Source organism: Accipiter gentilis, chromosome 32 (genome assembly GCF_929443795.1).
Source record: "Accipiter gentilis chromosome 32, bAccGen1.1, whole genome shotgun sequence".
Lineage (NCBI taxonomy): Eukaryota > Metazoa > Chordata > Aves > Accipitriformes > Accipitridae > Astur > Astur gentilis.
Window position 1 is genome coordinate 13289869 of NC_064911.1, and position 22648 is coordinate 13312516.

At 33.6% G+C, this 22648-nt stretch overlaps 1 protein-coding gene across 1 annotated transcript in view; it reads left to right on the forward strand.

Annotated features, from left to right (window-relative positions):
* The window catches only part of CFAP47 (cilia and flagella associated protein 47), a 347638-nt gene that overhangs the window by 12804 nt on the left and 312186 nt on the right, over window positions 1-22648 (forward strand). The window contains 15 exon segments of the mRNA XM_049834739.1: window positions 1135-1285; window positions 6121-6246; window positions 8311-8449; window positions 10541-10769; window positions 11433-11593; window positions 12488-12618; window positions 13217-13452; window positions 14153-14345; window positions 16483-16696; window positions 17094-17246; window positions 18733-18922; window positions 19028-19124; window positions 20370-20586; window positions 21222-21466; window positions 22473-22603. Of these exon segments, the coding sequence (XP_049690696.1) occupies window positions 1135-1285; window positions 6121-6246; window positions 8311-8449; window positions 10541-10769; window positions 11433-11593; window positions 12488-12618; window positions 13217-13452; window positions 14153-14345; window positions 16483-16696; window positions 17094-17246; window positions 18733-18922; window positions 19028-19124; window positions 20370-20586; window positions 21222-21466; window positions 22473-22603 (2613 nt within the window).

Sequence of the window (22648 nt, forward strand, 5' to 3'; positions counted from 1 at the left end):
ATAGTACGATATATTCATTTTCCCTTGTAGAGAATGAATATGCTTGGCTGTTTAATTCTCTTTAGAGAAGAGTTCAATTTTACACAGTTCAAAATTAAAACATGGCTGCTCTTTCAAAGTCAAGCCCCTAATCACAGTGCATATTAGATAAAAAATTTCCTTTAGCTGAGTGTTTATACTGCTAGGAAAATTATAAGGGAATAGAAGGAGGTGTGCAGACAATAGAATCAACAAACAGTAAATTATATGTTTGCATATTTCAAACATAAATTAGAACAGAAAACTTAAAGAATACTGGGATGACTCTCTTTCAGAAATAAACATTAATTAAAATGGACATATAGAGGAGAAACATACTGTGGATAGAGTGACGTGAATTGTAAGGAGACTGAAACACCAGAGAAGCTCTAGACCTTGCTGTGAGGCTTTCCTAGGAATGTGGGAACTGCTGGATTTCCCACTACATGCTAGTAGGTTACTCGTGTATACTGTTCAAGGAAAGATGGGCAGGAGGTGTTGGATATAAGTAGATGCTTACAGACAACAACAAATCCAGAATTATTTTTTTGAGAGATGAAAAAGGTGCTTCCTCTCAGCTGCTTCTGTTTTTTTTCTCTTTCATTTGACCCCCAAAATTGGAGGTGCCATGGGCCTTTCAAGCAGATTTTTCAATGTACAGTGAGACTTTCTGTTGACGTCAGCTGAACGTCAGTGAGACCTAGAGAAAACTCTTATACTGTCTCCTTTTGCTGCTGCTTTGGACTGAGACTTAATCCTTATTACTTTCTCAGGTACTAAAAAGATTCTGCATTGAGTAGTAGCTGAGTTAATTTTGTATTGCTTTAGAAGGTTTATTGCAATGGTAGGAAAAGCTCTCTTGAAAGACTAGAAATGATATTTACTCTTCCATGTAATTTGATGCGTTAGTATTCATTGTGTCTTTCTGTTTCACTGTAAAAAGTCTGGGCTTCAGTAAATAGGAAAAGAAATTTTATAAATCCTGCATATTTTAAAATTGGTTGTGAATTTTAAATCAATCTGCATATTCTTCTGAAAATGAACCACATGTATATGTTTTTTAATCTAGAAATGTTTAACAATTTTAAACAAAAATTATGTTCTCTTAAATTGCAGTTTAAACTGATTGTGGAAAATCCAGAAAAACCTGTTGCATCTGGACTTCAAGTTACAGCTGTTGTGGAATATTATCCTGAGAGTGAAGAAGATCTTCAAGATAGACTACTTCTTTTAATAGAAGATGACATAGTTGATATCCCCCTGCTTGGGTATGATGGTCAAAAGTTCATATCCTGCTGTTATTATTTGCAGTTTAATCTTATGGAAAGTTTGCGAATACATGTCACCTATGGCTATGTAATTAATCTGTCAGTTGCATTCAAAACAAATAGTAGGTTTCCTTACAAAAGTAAGATTCCCTGCTCCCCCTCCCCCAGCAGCATACAGGTAAGAAGTTAATTGAGGTTATGTCCCTCTAAGATCTAGAGAGTTTGGGTTTTTGTTTTTGCTTTATTCTAAGTTGGTTGTGATAACGTTGATAATTTCCACTTCCAACATTAGACAATTTAACATCTACTCTTAATGTCTTCCCTCCTTACTGAACCACTTATATAAGAGATTGTCCATATTTGCAAAACTGTATTATAGTGAAACATATGTTGCCTAATTCTAAAAATACAGTGTATGTTTTAGAATAAGGTCACACATTGAAGGATCATTTTCATCAATCCATGTGTGATTGTGCATGCCTATCTCTGTGTGTGTATATGGGTATATGTCTCATATATTGTATGTAACATATATTAGTTGGAAAAAGGAAGCCTCTAAATATAGTTTATCAGAGTTAGGCTAGGTGGTTATCTGAGGATAAGGGGAAATTGCTCTGGAGTACCTTTCTCTCCTTTGTCTATAAAGGTAAATTAGAATGACAAACTTCTGTTTACAGGTCCAGCTTTTAGATGCTTAAATCAGGACAGATTAATCCCATAAACTATTGCAAATCATAGGTTTTATGAAAATCTTGACACTACAAATTACATGTACAGACAGAAAGGAATTTCTGTGGAGATTTTTCAGTATGAGTTGTTTTTAAAAATCAAGCAATCCCACAAATGTCTCATGCTATCCTGAATTGTGTAAGGTTTTGCCTTCAGATAAGCAATGCTTACTCCTACATTTTGTTTACATGTTATGTCATGAACTTTTTTGCTGATATGCTTTTCCTCATTTAATCTTAAAAGTTGTGGGAATTTTTTTATTTTAATGTTGTACTCTTGTTAATGTAGGACACAAATAGTTAAGTCTGACTGTCTACCATTGGAAGACTTGGAAGTAACAATTTCAATTAGTTGGGTTTTTTTCTGTAGTGTTCGTAAACTCTTATTCTCTTAGGCCATGGTATTAAACAATGCTGTTATAGCTTTCTTAAATTAACTTCAGAGAAATTTAAATGGAAAGCCCTAAATGCTTTTCTTTGGCTGAAAGACAGGGATGACTTTTCATAAGGTAAATACAGAACTTAGTAATTCGATATGATTGTTTTACTATTAAAGATAGCTGTCTCTAAATACGTTCTCCCAATCTATATTTTCCTAGAAGAAAAAAGTGATTAGGGAACACTTTAGATTTTTTTATGTTTTTAATTTTTATTTATTTTTTACGTGGGTTTTTGTTTTTTGTCTTTTGGGTTTTTTTAGATTTTATTAGGGTAGTATTGTGGAGGTAAGACCACTTAGGGTGATAATGCTATTGGTGAGTCCTTTCTGGAAAGGCTTTTGCAGGGAAAAAAATTGACAGGCTATAATAATTTTTTTTGCTTGTTTGGAAAAAAACAAATATACTTTGTGATTCTTTTTAAATCAGTCTTTTTCCTAATGTATTTCTTGTAATGCATGTCTGCCGTTTATAGATGATGATCAATTATTGCACTGAAGGGTCACTAAATACATGATATATTTTCCTATACAAACATAGTTTAAAATGCACCATTAACCATTTTGAGAAAATAATGTATATAGTGTAACACTGATTGAGAACTACTAGGCAAAAGATTTTTTTGATAAAAATTGCATTATCACTATGAAACGTCCATGAAAGTGTTTAGTTTGGTGGAACAACCTGAAAATATTTTCAGGGGAATATTTGCAATGTTCTGTTTTGAGGGACAGACGTCCCCCTTCCCCCGAATTTATTTAATTCTGATATGGTTTTTTTCACTTCCTATTTAAAAGTTTGTGCATTTTTAATAATGTTATACTATTTCTACTAATGTATCAATAATAATGTAAACACTAATGATACTTTTCCTAAAATGTCAAGAATTGAAATAAGTGATTTTAAAAATGGTTAAGGCTATGCTTAGATATATGTCAAATTGCTATATATTTTTTGACACACAAAAAATCTCTTATCAGCAACAAATTCTGATTTTTGGCCAGCTCAAATATAGTGTTTATTTTCATTATCTCTGGTGAATGTCACTCAGATTGTGTATTGGCAATACGTCTGAAGAGTTGCACATCTGCAAAACAGAATTAAGTTTTAAAGCACGTGACAAGAAGTTCAGAAAATTCATAAATATAATCCAAGATAATGTATTATTGTATAAGAAATATTTTGAAGTTGCTGGTATTATTCAGACTGGCCTCTTTAAATGTCTGCTACTTCTCTCTTACCCGTTAGCTTATTTGTAGTCTTCTTTCTTTGAAATTATATTGTTTTTCAGTCTTTATTTCTGTATGGGTTTTAGGCCAATATGTACATATATGTAATTCACACTGAATTTGTAGAAATTGTGCGTCTGCGTGTTTTGTCCCTAGAATTTTATTGAAAGAAAACTTCACTGGTGGTTTAGGAAAAAAGCATGAAAAGATTTAAACTTTTTGCCAATAATTTGTGTGATTCCTTCAATCGCATCTAGTGTTCATTTTAAGGTAATCTTTAGTCTGGGATGAGATTCACTGAGAGTGTAGGCAAGGTTAGTTTCCCATACAACATTAAACTGCAGTAACACTTATTTTTGTAACCATTTATTTGGTAAAAAATGCCACAAAAATAATTTTATTTCTATTGTGCTTTAGTGACATTAATATCACAGTTGTTTGGTTTGCAAGTAAAATAGCTGTTACGTGTTTGCCTGACTCATGAGACTAGATCCAGTGGTTAATCATATTGATTTGTGGCTGGTGTATTTGATATAAGGGAGGCAAAACAACATTCTTAGCTTAATCTCTACAGCACCATGGATTTATGATGTGCTCAGTAATACAAGTGTAATGATTTAGTTATGTAAATATTAGATGGCCATAGAAAATACTTAAGGTTTGGGAATGTGTTTCAAACAAGCCAGTTGCGGTTGTGTAGTGGTGGTTTGTTTTTTTTTTTTTTTTGTTTTTTTTTTTTTTTTTTAAATAATTAACAGAAACTCTGCATCCAAAATTTTTTTGAAATATAGTAATTAAGAATTCTTTTTGTTTTAAAAAATATTAAGAAAACATTGAAATTAGGCATTTCCAGGGGTAAATTCCATCTTCATTAAAAAACCCCAACCAAATACAAACCAGCAAATTAAACCAACCAACCAAACCCCACCCTGTATTAAAAAACAAACCCCAAAACCTTTAACTTGACTATCTGTCTTTTTCCACAGGTCAGTATCTATTGAAAAATCTCACTGCAGTTAGAATTTATGCTTATTCTTGTCCACTTGGGAAGTTTATATGTATGGATCTTGAGAGGAGAGATACTTGTGTTTCATTTTTCTAACAAAGCTTCTTGGAAGAATGTCTGAATACTTGGAACGTGTGAAGTTTTTACAGTCTTTTCAAGTGTACTCTAATTTTGATAGCAGTTTCCTGGTATTTTTTTTGTTGTTTGTTTGGGTTTTTTAATTGTTTTGGTGTTTTGGGTTGTTTTTTTTTTCTGCATCCTTGTGTTTCATTTTTCTAACAAAGCTTCTTGGAAGAATGTCTGAATACTTGGAACACGTGAAGTTTTTACAGTCTTCTCAAGTGTACTCTAATCTTGATAGTAGTTTCCTGGTATTTTGTTTGTTTGTTTGGTTGGTTTTTTTAGTTGTTTTGTTGTGTTTTTTTTTTTCTGCTTCCAATATTGCATTACAATAAATTATTAAAGAGAATTAAAAAGTGTATTAACATTCCCAAGAACAATTTCTTTTGTTGCATTTCCTGATTAATTTGTTTTTTTGTTTTCCCCTGTCTCCCTTCCTTTCCCTCCTGCTCCCCACCTCCCTTTTGCAATGGATTATATGGGCAGGGTCTAGCTAGCTCAGCCAAGGAGATTTATCTTCCTGCTCCATTTAGTCTTCCTTACTGCATGTAATGCAGATCATGCGATTCAATTGTTCCTGCGTGTTCCTGTTTGTGGTTAAGAGGAGATAGACTGCTGTGCTGATGTAAAATTCCAATTCATATCAAACACAGTTTTATGTGAGATCGGAGGTGTGATTGTATTAGAAACTGGAGCCTTTAAAATACAAGTTTCCTGAAGCGAGTATGATCTTTTCATTATAGCTAAGCAGTACCCAGCACAGTGATGTCATCATGCTGGTTGAGGCTCTTAAATAATACAAATAACTTGCGTCATTATCTACTTCTGTCTGTTATAGTAAGTTTTGTTGAAACCACATAAAGTATCTATTAAACGTGAAGACTGTAAATTGAACCTGGCATGCATGTTTTCCCTCTGCTTTTAGTTCAGGCAGCTGAATAATGAAATATTGTGAATGTTTAACTTTGGTCTTATTTTGTGATGCAACTAACTCAAGATAGTTTTATTTAAAGTTCTTTGTAGTACAATAAAGTATTTGAAATTAAACAGAAATTTATACATTCCATTTTGACTAATTGTTTAAAGGTATGTTGTTTTAATGTTACACTAGATAGCCATTGAAGCAAACAGCTTGATAGATAGCTAGATCTCTTTTACACCTTCCCTGTGTATGCTATGCTGCTGAAGTGAGTTGCATAAACATTGTAGGAGAACAAGGAGAAAAGGAGAATTCTCTTCCACTGGAGTGCTTAATCAAATTTCTTTAAAAATGCAAAGGTATTTTCAAGTTTTGGGAAAATATAACCATGTCTTTTCTCTGCAGATTAATTCCGTGCTGTTATCTGGAAATTGAGTCAGACATTAATTTTGGCACAGTGATTGCAAACAGTAAAATAATTAGTAAAGAGATTAATATTGCTAACCATGGATCATCTTCAGGTAAATATTTAGTATAGATTAAATTATAAAAATATTTTGTTTCCTTGGCAAATGTAATTTTATGCAATTTAACCCTTCAGTGGCCAAGTAGAAATTAACTGAAGTTCTGGGTTATGCATATTATGAGTGTTGTAGCTAAAGTTGTTATAAATGGCCCATTGCTTCTGTAGGCAGTATTATATTTCCACTTAGGGAAGAAAAATGAATTTAGAACTTTGTCAAATTTTAGGAGTTTGCTACTTATGAGTCCCACCTGAAAGATGTAAAAGTAACAGTTTCTCATTGGCTTACTATGCTCAACATAAATAGTAGCAAATCACATCTGGTCTTGCTTTGTTGTCTTTGTGATTCTGTGATCCCAATAGCTGTCTAGGAAATAAATTACAAGCTCCCTGTGCTTTCAGAGCTAAAGTCCTCTAGGATGGGAATTGAACCGTATTTGTTACCAGAAGATAATGAGAGGTCTGATATTGCTGCTATAGCTTTTGAAATCATACAGCTTTCAAAACATGCACATCCTTCAACTTCTGTGAGGGACCCTTCCAAGGAGTGCAAGAAACATGGAGAATGGAGTGCAAGAATGTTTATGTGATCCAAGTAACCTATTTGACTGCCTTTTCCACTGGACAAAGCTGCAGACACCTTTCTCTGGAAGTATGGTGGCAACTATGCTGAGTTTCAAACAACAAATTTGAGGCAGTGAACTGGTTTTGTTTTTCACTTGTACAGCTGTTTATTATATCACAAAGTATCTGTATTTGCATTAGGCCAAGGTTTTGTGAACATTTGCTTCATAGATTTCCACAAGAAATATTGTACCAAGAGAAAAATACGTTATTGTAGAAACATAGAAATGGGTTGCAATATATATATATTAAAAAAATAAGTTAAAAAATCAAATGGCTGTCTATTTAGAACAGAAATTTATTTTTAATTTCTTTTCCAAAAAACAAAGGCATTTTTTTTTCTAGCCAGCTCAACTTAAATTAGGTGTAGTATGTAGTTTATATAATCAACTCTTACACATACATACTAACTTCTTACTTTGAGGAATTATGATTAGATAAAGAAAATGAGATAACCTACAGTACATATGCATCTACAACTAATTTGCATGATGTAAAATTTCTCATGTTGTACAGGAACTGTTTCTAGTTATAAAATCTGTTGTATCACATGCAGGCTGCATGATGGAGTTTTGCAGGATTGGACAGAGCCAAAATTAGAATGAAATCGGTGGTTAGTAAAGAATGTATTGAGGGCAGACAAAGGAAGAGCTGCTGAATCTGTGTTTTTGTAGGCTCTGTAAATTGTAATACAGCAGGTTGCACTAACAGGCAGTATGTAGACTATCAGCAGGAAGTTCTGTATGCTGGCCTGTGACTCAAGGATTGCATTTCATGTGTTATCCCATGCACAAAATGGGTCCTTTGTTCCTGCTTCTGATCTCATATCAGAGATTATTGTCTGAGGTCAAACAGTGCATTTTTCCTACACCATTTGAAACAGTTTCTTGCTATCTATGATATGACAGATAATTAGTGCTGCTGGTTAAATACACATTTAATAATCTTGTCACATTTTAAAAAATATTTTTATAACCTAGAAATATTCACTGTCCTCTCCTGCAATAAGTTGTGTTGTGTACATACCAAATCATGAAAACTATTGTTACCTGCAATATGCTGTTAACTTTCTGGCTTTGGTAGCTGCCTGGAGCTGTGTATAAAATAGCATGTAACTTACAAAATGTTACCTACAGCTGCTTTATAATATAGTCACTTTTGTTTGGAATGCGAGTACCTTTTCTGTTACAATCACAACTTGTGAAGTGGCATTGTACATGTGGGTGTAATATTTAAAGAAACCTTGGAAATAATGATCTACTCTGTGTTAGAGAGAGTTTTGGAAAAGATTAACTCCATGTTTCCTGTTTCCATAAGAAAATGTACTGCTTGTGAATATCTGCATTATGTGTTTTGTAATCCCAAATGTGTTATAGAAGAATGTAAATCTACAACTTTATGTTGTGTAACATGCTGTGTATTATTCTGTTTCTTTTAGGTGCATTTAAAATATCATATGATGGGGCTGTCCTGCTTAACATAGAACCTACTAGCGGAGTGGTAGAGCCGAAATCTATAAAGATGGTTAAAGTGGATATCTGCACAGATGTACCCAGAATCATCAAAGAAGTGATAAAGTGAGTGTATGACTGAAGAAATCCAGCTCTATAAGTTATGTTTTTGTCTGTTATTAATTCTAGTCTTTATTGTACATGTTTGTTTAAAAAAGTTAAAACAGTTGCTGTCTTCCACATTTATTTTTATTTAATCAATTTGATGATTATGTTATCTCCACAGAACAATGATGCATAAATTGCATACCTAGCTGTGTTATTAAAGAACTCTCATAAATTGTAATGATATGGATGTTTGCACATCTCTCAGTTTACGACTAACCAAGAGCTTTTCTATCTTCACCTTTCTATACATCCTGTGTTCCTTACTCTTTTTAGCTTCTGTAACTTTGCTATTTTTCTTTCAGCTCTGTGTTTCAGAAGTCTTAGAAACATGATGTCCTTTGGTGTATCTTATTTTAAATGGAGGGGATGTATTTGCAACCACTAACTCTTTTAAGAATAGACTATTTTTAAATGCCTACTCTACAAATGGTGAATATAGACTTTTTGGGAGGTGCCAGAATTTGCAAGTGGATACCAATCCAGAAAGTCCTTCTCAATCCTGTTTTCTTATAATAGTGAATAATTTGTGGCTGGGTATTTTTGAGAGGGTGGGGATGTTTCCTGTTTTGTTTTTATTAAGATATATGACTTATTTAGTTCAGTTCTTGCCGTTCTTGCTTTTTGTAGCCTGTTGGAAAAGGAAATGAAAGGAAAGGGGAAAAATTCTATTAAGAGTGCCTGGGAAGACAGTATCTGTATTTTGCCACACAGTTACATCCTCCTTCATATGATATTTTCTTTGGTTACTGAGTTTCAACCTTTTGGTTGGAAAGTGTCATGCTTTCTGCCTTTCCTTTGCTGTCCAGGCTACCACCACTGTTTTCTTCACCCCATCTTGGTCAAATGGCTACTGTCTCCTGCAGTCTCGTAGATAGTTTATCTATTAAACTGAAAGAACATAACTACACAGAGCTCGGATTTCATCCTTCACCCATTTCCTGCCTTAAATTCTACATAATTCTGTCAGTGAATTTGGCATTTCTTAGTCATTGCTATATCCTTTAGACTAAATGAAATCTTAAGTTTCCTTGTCAAGCCTTGCATGAATATCTAAATATATGTGTATACATGTGTGTGTATATGTATTTAAACAAACTGAATACTGAAAGTCTTACAATGGGTATTTGACAGGATTTTGACTTGGAGAAATAGTACAGTTTTGATGAAAACACCCTGGTTATTTCCATTTGCCTTGTCCTCTAAGCATTTTTCTTCTATGCGCAAGCAAAATGCTTTTCAGAGGAGTCTACTCTTTTTTTTTTGATATTTCTTTTCTGTCTTAGAGAATCTCCTAATCACGGTTAAGAAGTTGAAAGATGATATTTAGAGAGTTTGAGATCCTCTCCTAGATCCCTTGTGTAGTTGTATATGTGACTATTCAAAACAAAGATTTTTTTCTTTTTTTTTTTTTTTTTAGCTCAGAGGCTAGTTGATGCTATTAGAACAATAACTTGTATTGCTAAATTTTATTTTTGTGCAACAAGAAGAAATATGCTTTGTTCCAGTAGAATTCTAATAACGAAGATTTGTACAATGTCTATATAGTCCTTTGGTGTTTTGTGGTATCATCAAAACTAAGCATTCAGGCAGGAACAGCAGCAGTTCTTCAACGCTTATTCAGATAAACTTCTAGCTCCAGTTGCCTAAGACAAAATTACTAAATATACGCTGAAATTGGTACCTAGATACAAAGATTCTCAGAAATAAGAGCAGTGTATCATCTGTGGACTTCTGATTCTTTTGAGATGTCATTCCTATTGTTTCAAACACTAAAAAAAGAAAAAGGGGAAAAACTCAAAATCTCTCCAAAACTTCACCATGTATTGTGTGATTCTTCCTGATTGGTAATATTCTTGTTAGGTATCACATTGTCAAGTACACTCTTCCCTAACCACCCCCGCCCCCTCTCTGCTTAGTTTATCTATGGAAAGCCAGTGATTTAAATGTTCTGATTTGATTCAGTTTTGCATAGGTTCTAATATAAACAAAACTAATTATTTCTAACACTTTTCTACATTACCTATTTCTGCTTGCTACTCTTACTGATAGAGTGGAGTTGGAAGGTCATGGCTGCACTGAAGTATGGATCAAAGCTGTTGTGGTTGAACAAGTTATTAAAGTTCTAGGAGTGTCTTGTGGAAATGTATTGGAATGCATTAACTTTGGACCAGTTTACTTCGGGTCTTCAAAGACTGAACAAATATCTTTATACAATGAAAGTCCTGAGTGTACGGACTGGGTAGCAGTACTGGAAGACAATGCCATTGGAGGAGAGATGGTAAGAAACTATTCTAATTTTTATTTTAGTTAAAAACTTGTTTTCATTTCTGCTTTAGCATTTTTTTTTGTTACTCAACATTCATCTTCTAGTACTATGTCATGCTATTTCCTGATCAATAGGCTTTCTGAAACTTCTGTCCAACCAATACATTTTTTACTATAATTTAACCTTGGAATTAAGTTTTTCAGATATTTCTGTTTCACTATGTGACATCTTAACCTTAAAAATGTTAAGTACATCCCCTGGGTGTGTTTTTTTTCTTTTTTCTTTTGTTTGTTGTTTTTTTTGAGTGGATTTGCTTGAAATCCTACTAGATTTCTTATAATTTAGTAGGAATTTTCAAAATATATTTTGGTATTCTATGATGTTAAGCATCTGTAGTTTCACTTTTTTTTTTCTCGGACAGCGAAATCATCTGAATGAGCATCATCCTTAGAAAAGGGAATTCAGAATATTGCCATGAAATTGATGTTTAAAAACTGATAAATTAGCCATGTGATATGTAACTATCTTAGTGCTATTACTTACATTATATCTTTCTACTTTTTTGTGAAAGATATCAAAATGTATGTATAGGGAAAAAACAACCCAAACAAACCACCAAACACAAAAATGGAAGCAGAACAGGCTGAACTATTTAATATTTTGATTATTTTTTAGGGGACAGATCTTCAGAGGAGTGCAGATGCTGTTTTACAAGACTTAAGCCTCAAAAATAGAACAAGAGATGTAGATGTTTCCACCTTGATCTTGTGCATTCCCAACCAAGGAACCTTGCAACCTTATGAGAAATTATTGGTTACATTGTGCTTTAGTCCAAAGTGAGTGGTCGAAATTAGACACATGCACACAAGTTGATTCGTCTAAACTCTTTTGTAAAGAGCTATGTTAGAGAAAATAATTTGAAGTTAAAGTGCCTGCAAATTTTTTTCTGAATGACTGTTTATGTATTTGTGTGTTAAAAGAAATTGCTTGGCATGATACCACAAATAAGAAAACAAAGTCTGAAGTGATTATCTAGGAGATGTTTTATAATATAATAAGGATGTATGTGAACCAAGAATTGGTTAAGCTTTTTTTTGTGAGAATAGGAATTTTATTAGATTAGATTTTGCCAAGGGAACTAATTGTAGCTCCCATTAAACATGTTGAATCTCTAAAGATTGTTGAGAGAGTCCTACAGTGTCAAATTAAGTGCCTTTTTAATGACTGCAGATTTATTTCATAAAGATATAGTATAAGTGCAGCATTATGGCAATATATATATTTCATCACCAAAAGACTGAAACATTAGGGAAAGCTTTCATTCCATTGAAAAAAAGGTAAGGACAAAGGAACATTTCTTCTTCACGTAAGGAAAAGAAAAAGAAAATGTGCTCTTGCCCTTTCCCTTACTTAAACTCTAATTAGAAGTGATTATTATGCATGTAATATTAGTTTAGAAAACTTGTAGGCTGGAAAAGATATCAAATGACTAGTATATAAGCATACAGATATTGTTGAGCTTAAACTTGTTACAGTTCTATTTTCTGAAAGGAAGTATAATGATAATTTGTTCAAGCTGTAACCAACAGCAAAGAAGCCAGACTGGATGATGAAAAACAAGCCTTGATTTTTTTTTTATTTTTTTTTTTTTTTGGTGGGTTGAGGTGTTTTTGTTTTGTTGTTTTTTTTTTTTTTCCCCATCTTGTAATTAGAGATTGTGACTCTTACAGAAGATTTAAAAGGGACTTTGGAGTAAATGACTCATCACTGAAACAAGATTACGTACTGTTTCTGAGATTTGAAGCTGTTGGGAATAAAGATGGCTATCTGCAGGCCCTCAATGATGGCACAGCATTCACAGGTACGTTATCAGAAATGTATAGTCACCATCAGAAATGTATATATGGATGATAAAACTATGTATCTTGATTTTTTTTTTTGATTTTTTTTTAATTTCTTCATCATAGTTTTATGGGAAACCTGTGTTTATTTTATTTATATCAATACAGATAAATTATTGTAACTTACATCTTTAATGCTTTAGCACCAAAAACTCTTCGAACAGTGAGTAGAAAGGAGGAGGGAATAATGCATGTCATGAGTACACCTGCTGGTAGTGAATACCTAGGACCTAATTATAAATGTAAATATTTGGAGAATATAAAAAAGACTCCAGCCAGTTGCAAGTCACCAGCACTTTGGTAATACCAGTTTTGTGCATTTTCAGGTGACTATTTGATCACCCTCAACTTCCTTAATGAGGGAATATGTTATCTAACAGCCACTATAAGTAAGCATGTCTATGTTAAGTTTATAGAAAATTGCATTATAAATCATTTTGTATTATGGTATTACTTGGTTTTTGGAACCATATAATACAGTATGACTTTTCTGTTTGTAAGCCAATAGGTGTGTGAGGGTTTTTTTGTTTGTTTCTTTTTTGTGTTTGTCTAATATAGTGAATCATCCTCATCACGTGGAGTTAGCCTTGACAGGTTCTGGGCTTCCTGTCATGTTAACTTTTAATCCAGGACCAGTTATTGAGTTTATGGACTGTTTTTTGGGTGAACAAACACAAGTTCTATGCACACTCAGAAATGAATCTGAGTCCCTTCCAGTAACATTCAGCTTCCGCAAGACTGCTCACTTTAATATTTTTCCTCAAAAAGGAAAAATTAAAAAAAGATCTGCAAAGGTAACTAACTCTTTCCCTTAGATTATGTAGAAATGCAGATTACTTTACAGTGGACAGTGGTGGAATTTCTTGAATGTAAAACAGAACAATTTCATTTCAGTAGCCATGATGTTTAATATCAGCCAAATATATAATTTTTTTTCCTTATGTAGAGTCTTTGAATCCTCTTTCCTGTATTCCAGGAAGCAGCAAGTGTTATTTTAAATTTCAAAAAAACAATTGTAATACTAAAGAAACTTTAACCAGGTTTTTCCTGGCTTCAAAGTTTTTTGTATCTTACTGACTTGAGAAGCATTGGTTCATAATCAAACCTTTGCAGGATCCTTTTGATTTTTTTTTTTTTGCAGTAAATCACAAATACTCGAGTAAGACAACATTTATTTTAATGGAAGAAACTTTGCCAAACTTAAGTCAAATATGGAAGCATCCATAATTCCATAACCTGGAACTCAGGGCACAAGAGAGAACAAGTTGTCCCAGAAATGAGCAAGTGAGACTTGTTCTGATGTGTAGCAGTTTTCTTTCTATTTCCTTATATTGCTAATTTATGTGTGGCAGTTGGCATACTCTAAAAGCCCAGTTTTGAACACCTATCTTAGAAGTAAGTGTGGAGAGAAGTGACTCAATTAAACAGAATTACACAAAACTTTTCTCTTTGCTTTTCTGCCTCATATATCTCATAATGACTTTTCTTTTCCAGGATGTGATATTTTCATTTTCTCCCCATCAAATAGGAACATTTAAAGTGAAGCAAGTTGTTGATATCATTGGTACAGGACTAGAGAAAAATAATTTACAGGTTTCGAAGACAAAATCCTTTCACCGCATGTATTTGAGCTTTATTGGTGTGTGCAAATCTAAGCGAAAAAACATTCTATTCAAAATTAATCCTGGTAAGATGCCAAAAAGATAAGTGACAAGTGATAAAATGTTTTAAAAGTACATTTTTTTAACATTATAGATGAGATTTTTTTTTTTTTACTATTTTTGGTTTGTTTTTAAAAAATATCTCTTTGGGACTAGAAGGAATGCTCAATTGTATGACATATACTCATGAGAGTATAAAACAAAAGCTAAAATAATGGTAGCACCCCCCCCCCCCCCCCAATATTTTAACCCAAACTGAACGATTAAAGCATAAATTTTCATCATATGATTATTTAACTTTTATAAATCAGAAAATAAAGGCTTCAGTTTTTGGCAGCGATGCCATTACACAGCTAATATGTTTCAGTTGTAAAAAAGTAGAGAGACGGGTAAAGCACAGAAAGAAGTTAGGAAAGATAACAGGGTATTCTTTATTGATTGAAAGTTACTAGTCCCAGGTGAATTTGCCCGTCAATACAGCCTGCTACCTGTCCCATGCCCATTGACTCTTCCCATCCTATGAAGCCTATGCTAGCATAAAGAATCTTTCAGGATATGTAATAATTAGTCCCTAATTTGTTCCTCATGTTCCTAACCACTTTACAGTAGATTTGACTAAGCCTGTCACTGGATTTTAAAACCAGACATGGGAAACGTGGCTTTTTCTAGTATTCAATATGCCATAGCACCTGCAGGTAGTGTGAGTGCAACGGGGCTGTACTGTACAGTGGTGCATCTGGTTTCCGTGTGTAGGTAAGGAGGGGAGCTTGAATATTCCTTAACTGACTGCTGCCCACTTGAAGATGGGCTCACTAATGAAAAACAGGAAGGCAATACCCATATTTCTCAGAGTGCATTGTAGGGAAGTAAAAAGAGAAAGTCATTGGAAAGTCGGGATAAAATGTTCTTTCTACAAGTATCAGAATGGTTGATAAGCCACTGGACGTTCCTGCTACTTTCAGGAGGGTATTTCAAGTCCATGGCAATCAAGAATTGATGAGAAACTAAAGTTTTGCAAGCTCTGGGTTTTATTGTTGCAATCTAGAACTCCTGCAGTTTTCCTGCTTCAGAAATACAATTAAAATATGTTTCTGTGGATCAAAGATTTAATGTAGTATTCAAGTTTTGTCAGCTTTTCTAAATGCTCTTGTCTGACATTTGCTCTATTAATGTCCCCATTCTGCTCCTATTTGCAGGTTTTTATAAAGAGGTTGTGAGGGGTAATTGTGCTCTATAGGCTACTGATATCTGTGTTTTGCTTTTAAGCTTTATTGAAGTGTGGAGGGAAAGTGATCTTTTTCAGATCTTATGTAGATGGTCTCTATATCTTCCTGTTCTCTTCTCCCAGTCTCTGTGGATAAGTATGTGTACTTGTCTCTGCATTCGGTGGAGGGGGAAGAGACTGGAATGAAGCTTCTTGCACACTGTGCCTCCCTGGGCAGTAGAAGTTGTAATCGCTCCTATAGTTTGGAGGATGGAAAATAGTTTGGTGTTTTTTCTTTCTTTTTTTTTTTTTTTTTAAGCCATTTTAGAGTAAAGTAAGGTTAATGTGGGTAAAACCAATATGTGTAGTATAATGTATCAGTTTTTGTGCAGGTGAGGGAGGAAGGGGCAGTTGAGGAATGGATTTACTTATTTGTAGTGCTATTTTAAACATGTACTTAATGTAAGGAGAGGTGAGAAAACACATGGCCTAGTTTCTGTCATAATTTTTCTCTTTAATGTATATGTGCTTTTCTAAAACTAGAGTGAAAAAGATCTGAGCTCTCTTTAGTTGTGCTAGCTTGGGAGTTCTTTGTTGAAAATCATGCCTGTGTTTGCAGCCCTTAAGACAAGCTTTAGGACACTGCAGACAGTGTTGTGACAGAGGCAGCTCTGAGTGTTTGGTCATGTGCATGTGCAAGACAAAATGTCACAGCTGGACATAGTAGTAGTGGTCTGGGCTCTAGTATTTGTTAGTCTGTGATCTAGGCCAGGGAAGGCAGTTGACTGTTAGTATGGTCGCCTTCCCTCTTGTTTGAGAAAAACATGATGGGATGGGTGCCTCATTGTTGTGCTGCTGGGTGGACCAGTATAAATTAAGAAATATTTTTCTAATACTTTGGATTTTGTTTAGAAAGTATTAGTGTAAGTGTATGTAACATGTTTTATTTGAATTTGAAGGTATAACACCAATGATTTCCAATGCAACTGGACAGTTTGTAGCTGATGGCATAGGACGGTACACTGATATGGCACCTGTGGCAATACTTAAATCCACCCAAACACAAATTCATACTCATCGGATAAACAGGAATTGTAAGGGTGATGCACTTACAGCTTTTCCTAACGATCGTGCAGCCAGCATTAGGCCTAGTGAACGGAATAAAAAGTACAGGTAAAAATTATGTCAATATAATATTTAAAACCACACATTTGTATATACTGTATAGTAGATCAAGATTGGTTACTCATATGATAGTTTACTGTTGGTTGTTTTTTTTTAATAGACTGAAAGTTCTTTAAAATTCATTGCATTCTACTTAACCTTGAGCCTCATGCACATAAACTTCTTGAGTTGCTTTTCTTACATGAAACTTCAAATGTAGCTATTACAATTTCAATATTTCATTTTTATGGTTGCCTTTACAAGGTCAAATATTAATAATCAGCTGTGATAAAAAGAATATTTGCAATGAAATATGTATATAGAAAAATCAATGTGTTTTCATTCTAACAAGACGCAGAACCATTTTATGCATGTAGCAAAACTACAATTCTCTTTAAATGTTTAGGACTATTTTCACAAAGACTGAAAGATATAATTATATAGATCCGGAGTTTTCTTATACTGACTGTGAACGATTGTCAAAAGAAGCACATAAGGAATACTACGCAGACTTCATTTCTAGTTTAAGACAGCGCCGTTTACAGAAAGATGCTGCTAGGTAAGACTTTGTTTAAAGGACAAATATTCAGCATAAAGGCTTATATGAAAAATATGTGTATATATGTGCAGAATTAACTTTGTGATACTAGTCATGCACCTAAATTGGTTCCATGCTGAAATGCTTACGGTCTTGGGGCCGTCATTTATAATGCATTCAAAACCTGTTTTGTTCAAATCTTCATTTAGACACGTAGAGATCCCTTCCTGGGTAAAACATAGGGAAAGAGGCATGGAACTTGAAATTAAAATGAACTTAAGATGCCAAGTCTTAAGAAAATTTGGTTAAGGTTAATAGGAAAACCATAACATTGATTCTGTTGGATTGTCTTTTCTTTTTATGTGATAAATTGGATGTATTTCCAACTAGCATGTCTAGCTCACCCAAAGTGATAGATTCAGTATGTAAATTTTGATATAATTTGTGGAATGAAACAGAGAAGGTTAAAAGATTATATTGGTCTTCTAGCCTTATCTTATAGTAAATTCTTACTTCATGAATTTGTGTATTTGGTTGGTATATTGTGGAGCAAAATAATGGAAAAGAACAACTGACAGCTCTGCTACTTTTAAAAGTTTTGTTTTGTTTTGTTTTTTAAACAAACAACCCTCCCCCCCGCCCCATAAAGCCTCTAAAGCAAGAGGAGTAATACCTTAAGTGTTAAGTTTGCAAGGCCCATTATTTAAAAATTAATAAGGCCAGTGGATTATTCTTGTAATCACAATTTACCTTGCTCTGCTAATATACAACGTGATTCAGACAAGGCCTTCAGAGCTGGATTTACTTTATTTTTATGCATGCGTATGATGCATGGCTTTCTTGAAAGGAACTGGTGTTGTGTAGTGGATGAACTGTTGTTTATACGACCATAACACACATATTCAAGGTGTATTGCGTGAGGAGCAAGAACAGAAATGAAAATTTCACAGTTATCAGATGAATGTCACTGTTACTATCAAACATAGTAATAATTTTCTGAATACTTGCTACAAAACATCTGTGTAAGATCTCTGGAAGTTTTAAATCTCTTGGTTGCAGGTGAAATTGATTGGTTGGAGTTGAACTTTGACCAAGAAAAGTTAATTGCTCTGAAAATTAGGCTGTAAGTGGTCCAGTTCAGACATATACAATTAAAGGATCCTTTGTAATCTTGGCATTTGTTAACTCTTAAGTGCTTGACTCTAGAACGTCATTGTTCTTTAAGAGGAATTTTAGACATGATATAATATTTATATTTTGGTAGCCATAGTGCTTGCAACCTATTTAGCTAAGCAGTTGCCACAAAATGTGCAACAGATATTAATCCTTGCCTAAACAATACAATAAAAGACTTTTCAAGGCATTTTCTGTACTTGAGGTTTTTTTAATAATGAAATTTTCCTACTTAAAATATTATTTATGTTTAAAAGTCTTAATTTAATGTGTAAACATGAAATGCTCAAAATTCTAGATTTCCATATTCTTTTTTTTTTCCCCTCCCCTATAGGCAATTTTATATTTATAATAATTCTGTGAGCATAGGCCTTAAACCAGCTGAAGGGCTTGTGTCACCAAAGATTTCAATGACAGATTTTCACAAGGAGAAGCTACAGTTCAAAATGCTTCCTTTAGATGAGAATTGCCTATTAACTAGTCGAAAATTGGCAGCAATTGGTTCTCAATCTTCAATCAAAGAAGTAAGTTAAATGCTTGAGTAGTAATGTAAGCATAATGTGTTTACCATATAAAAAAGCATAAGAATTTTGATTCTGCTCTGAGAAGATGTCTTATGCTTATCACAGATTTGGAGTGGGCTTAGCGCTATGCCATATTCTACCCAGGAGAAGGAAGATTGTAGTCTAACTTTGACATCCAAGCAGCTTCATCAAATATTCATTGGTAAGATTTTTAATTTGGTTAGTAATGCATATATTTGTTATAAAAGCACTTATTTATAGTAACACAATTTATGTTCATGATTGTTCACCTTGAATAGAAAATAGCTTAATTTGGTGGCAGCTTGATATCTATAGTAGTGTTTAACTAAAGCTTGTACTCCTCAGAAAACACTGAGATATAAATAGGTATGACCATATAAAAGGAGAGCTTCTTTTAAAAACTGCTCATAAACCAGCCTATTACAGAGAAATCAACAAAGCATAGTATGAAGGTTACTTATACACTTATGCCTTGTTATTGGATAGTATCTGGACCGGCATTAATATCAGGAAGATTCATGGGAGTGTTCAAAATGTTTCTGGGAATTAACAGTGATACCCCAAAAACATAAAAATTCTTCAGGATCCTCCTTCAAAATAATTTCAGTGGAATGCTCTGTGATGGGGAATATCACCTTCTAAAGTCTGTGACAGACTCATCTATTAACAACACTTGGTACTAAAACTGGTCTGTTTTAGGGTCATTTTTTTTCCAGTAAAATTATTTAGTAGCAAAGTGAAAATTTTCAGTACTTTCTGGGCTTTTTTTTTATTTTCAATGAAGCCAGAACTCTAATAGTGTAGCTGTGTATACTGATACACTTGGGAAAAGGTAGAATAAGATAAACATATTAATACAAAACTCTAAGTACTTTTTGTAAGATGTTTGATTAGTGCCATAAGCACCAAAGTTTGCAGACCAGCATAAAAACCAGTGGTAGCGGTAAATAAAGTAGTGTGATAATTCTGTCATCATCAAATTACGTGAGTTATTAAACCAAATGGTCACACATCAGGGAGCATATAAGCACTTAACAGGTTAAGTGCATAAACTTTCAGTGAATTGCTGGTTCTCTAGCCATTTAAATACCTGATTAATAAAAAGAAGTATTTATGATTATTAATAGTGCCTTTAGTAATTAGCACATTGCTTTTCCTTTTTTTAATAGCTGTCTAACAGACAGAATTAAGAAATAAATGTTGGTGCTGGCTTTTTAGTTGTACTACTGAAAATATTCACAGAACTTGCATGGTACTTACTTCCAAATTTTAGTGTGAATCTGTTCTGCTACAGGATTGTTCTAGCTGACTAATTCTGTAATTTGAGAAACTAAAATGTTTTGATCATAATGTTTTAGTAGTTATGCTTCCTTACGTTAACATCCACTTTTTAATGTTGAATATCTTTATTTCTTTTATATTCCAGGTCCTTCTACTATGGATTTTGGTGATGTTTGTGTGTATTCTACAACAGCCAGAAAACTGCACATCATCAATAACTTGTTAGTTCATATATGGATACAAATTGAGATTGAAATTGATGAATTACAGCAGACGGGTCCATTGTCTCAGGTTGTGCCTCCTCTTACAAAGACTCATATTCCAATTGTATTTGAGACAAACACTCTTGGAATGTTTAAAAGGTAAGGCTTATATTTGTCTTGATTTACATGTTTTCTTTGGAGTAGTAGAATAAAAAGTATCATGTGTCTTGTTTAAAGTCAGTGTAATTATGATAAGTGTTAATGGTGTACACTAGTTTATGGTGATACTGCAATAATTAATGCAGTTTTATGTTGCAAAATTTGGCTAGTATAGTAATGTTTCATAGTGTTTAAAAAAAACCCAACAAACTGTATGAATGAAGCTGCCAAAAGTCCATATAACCACAGGTATATCAGGGAAAATAGTTTGCTTTTACCGTGTATTTGTTAAGATACATTTTATGGAAAATACCGTGCTCTTTCTGGCATAGTGTTGCATCACCACATCTATGCTCAGATCTTTTGATGCAGCTCATGGGTAAATGTATAGGCAAACTGTTTTTTAGCCTTCTGGCATGGAGATCCTTTGGGACGATCTTCACTTTTGACATAATTTAAGTTGTATGCAAAACAATTACAAGTTGCTTTCTCTTCTCAGTCTTAACTGTGTGTTCACAATCAATTGTTTTGTTGAGTATTTTCTTGCTAATGATTATATTTCACATAAAGTTTACTCTGACTATAACATAATATATATGTAAAAATATTGAGAAATATGTATTTTTATGTTACAGGTCTTTCACTTACACAATAAACAACCAACACCTTGGGCATGTTCTGGTAGTTGCAAATGCAGTGTCTGTTGAACTTGAGCTGTCTGCAAGGGAAGTGATTTTAAATCCTATTCCTGGCTACCTAGCAGAGACAGAATTTAGAACAACTGTCAGGGTATACAATTCCAGAAACCATCCTGCTGAGTTTACTTGGAAACCTATAATTACAGATAGAGGAACTGCATTTTCTATACGTCCAACCAAAGGTATACTATGCAAGTACAGTGTGTGTGCACGTGTCTTAAATGTCAATAATCTTAAATAAGACAAACATTCACCTGATACTATAAACTGTATTTTTTAGATTTGGGTCAATATCAGTATCCCAAAAGTAGTACCAGGTCAGAGTGTTAATACCATAGTGGCACTCCCTGTATAAGCCCTACCTAAGTGCATACTCAGTCCAGTTTGTTGTCTCTATGTCCACCCAGCAGCACTTATGTAACCATTTTTCTAAGCACAGATTGCTGATATTTAAGAAGGGAAGCAGCTATTTAATGGCAGTCAGTAATATTATACAGCTCATCAGGATAGGAAATTTTCCAAAAGAACTGTATGGATGAAGCTGCTAAAAAGTTGATGTAGACAGTCTGAGTGACACAAATGGAATTCAATCTGGGATTAGTTTCCACTTGCATTATGGATCAGTATTTGTTAGAAATGTGTGAGACATCAGCTTTTACCTTCTTTCCTTTGAAAGATAGTGTTCTGCAGGAGTATGTTGGAGCTCTGTTATTAAAGAACTGCTAACTGAATTGGTATTACACTGTTCAAACAAGATTTGGCTGGATCAGGAACTTGGTGTGCTCTGATTCTTGAGAAAAGATATCTCTGCTGATACGAATTCAGACTCAATTGCAAGCAAGAAAATATATATGGTCTTTCCCAAAATTGTTATTATTCAAGGATAGTCTGTTCTTTTATTTTTTCAAATGTTGACTATTTGAGTAATTATGGCTAAAAATACTAGTGAAATTTGAGTGTATTTTACTGCAGGATACTAATAAACAGATTATGCAATTGTCATGAGAATTCAGAAACTAATTTTACTTAATTCAACATACTGTTCAACACCTTTGAAATGTAGGCTTAGTCTTCAGTAATAGAAGGTCATTTTGTTTTATTATGCTTATGTTACTTCTAGTTATACAGTGTAATTTGATAATTGTACATGCGTATGCTATAACGTGTAAATTATGCTCATTTATTTAGGCTTTGTGGAGGCCTATAGAGATCTGGAGTGTGAAGTTGTTTGGCATCCAGGGTTCAACTCTCCTGAAGAAGGAGAATTCAACTTGTGTGTGCGTAAAGGAAACACAATTAAGTTGAAATGTTTTGCAAAGGTAACAATTCATAAAGCAGATCTAGAGAAGCAGAATGTGTGGGTT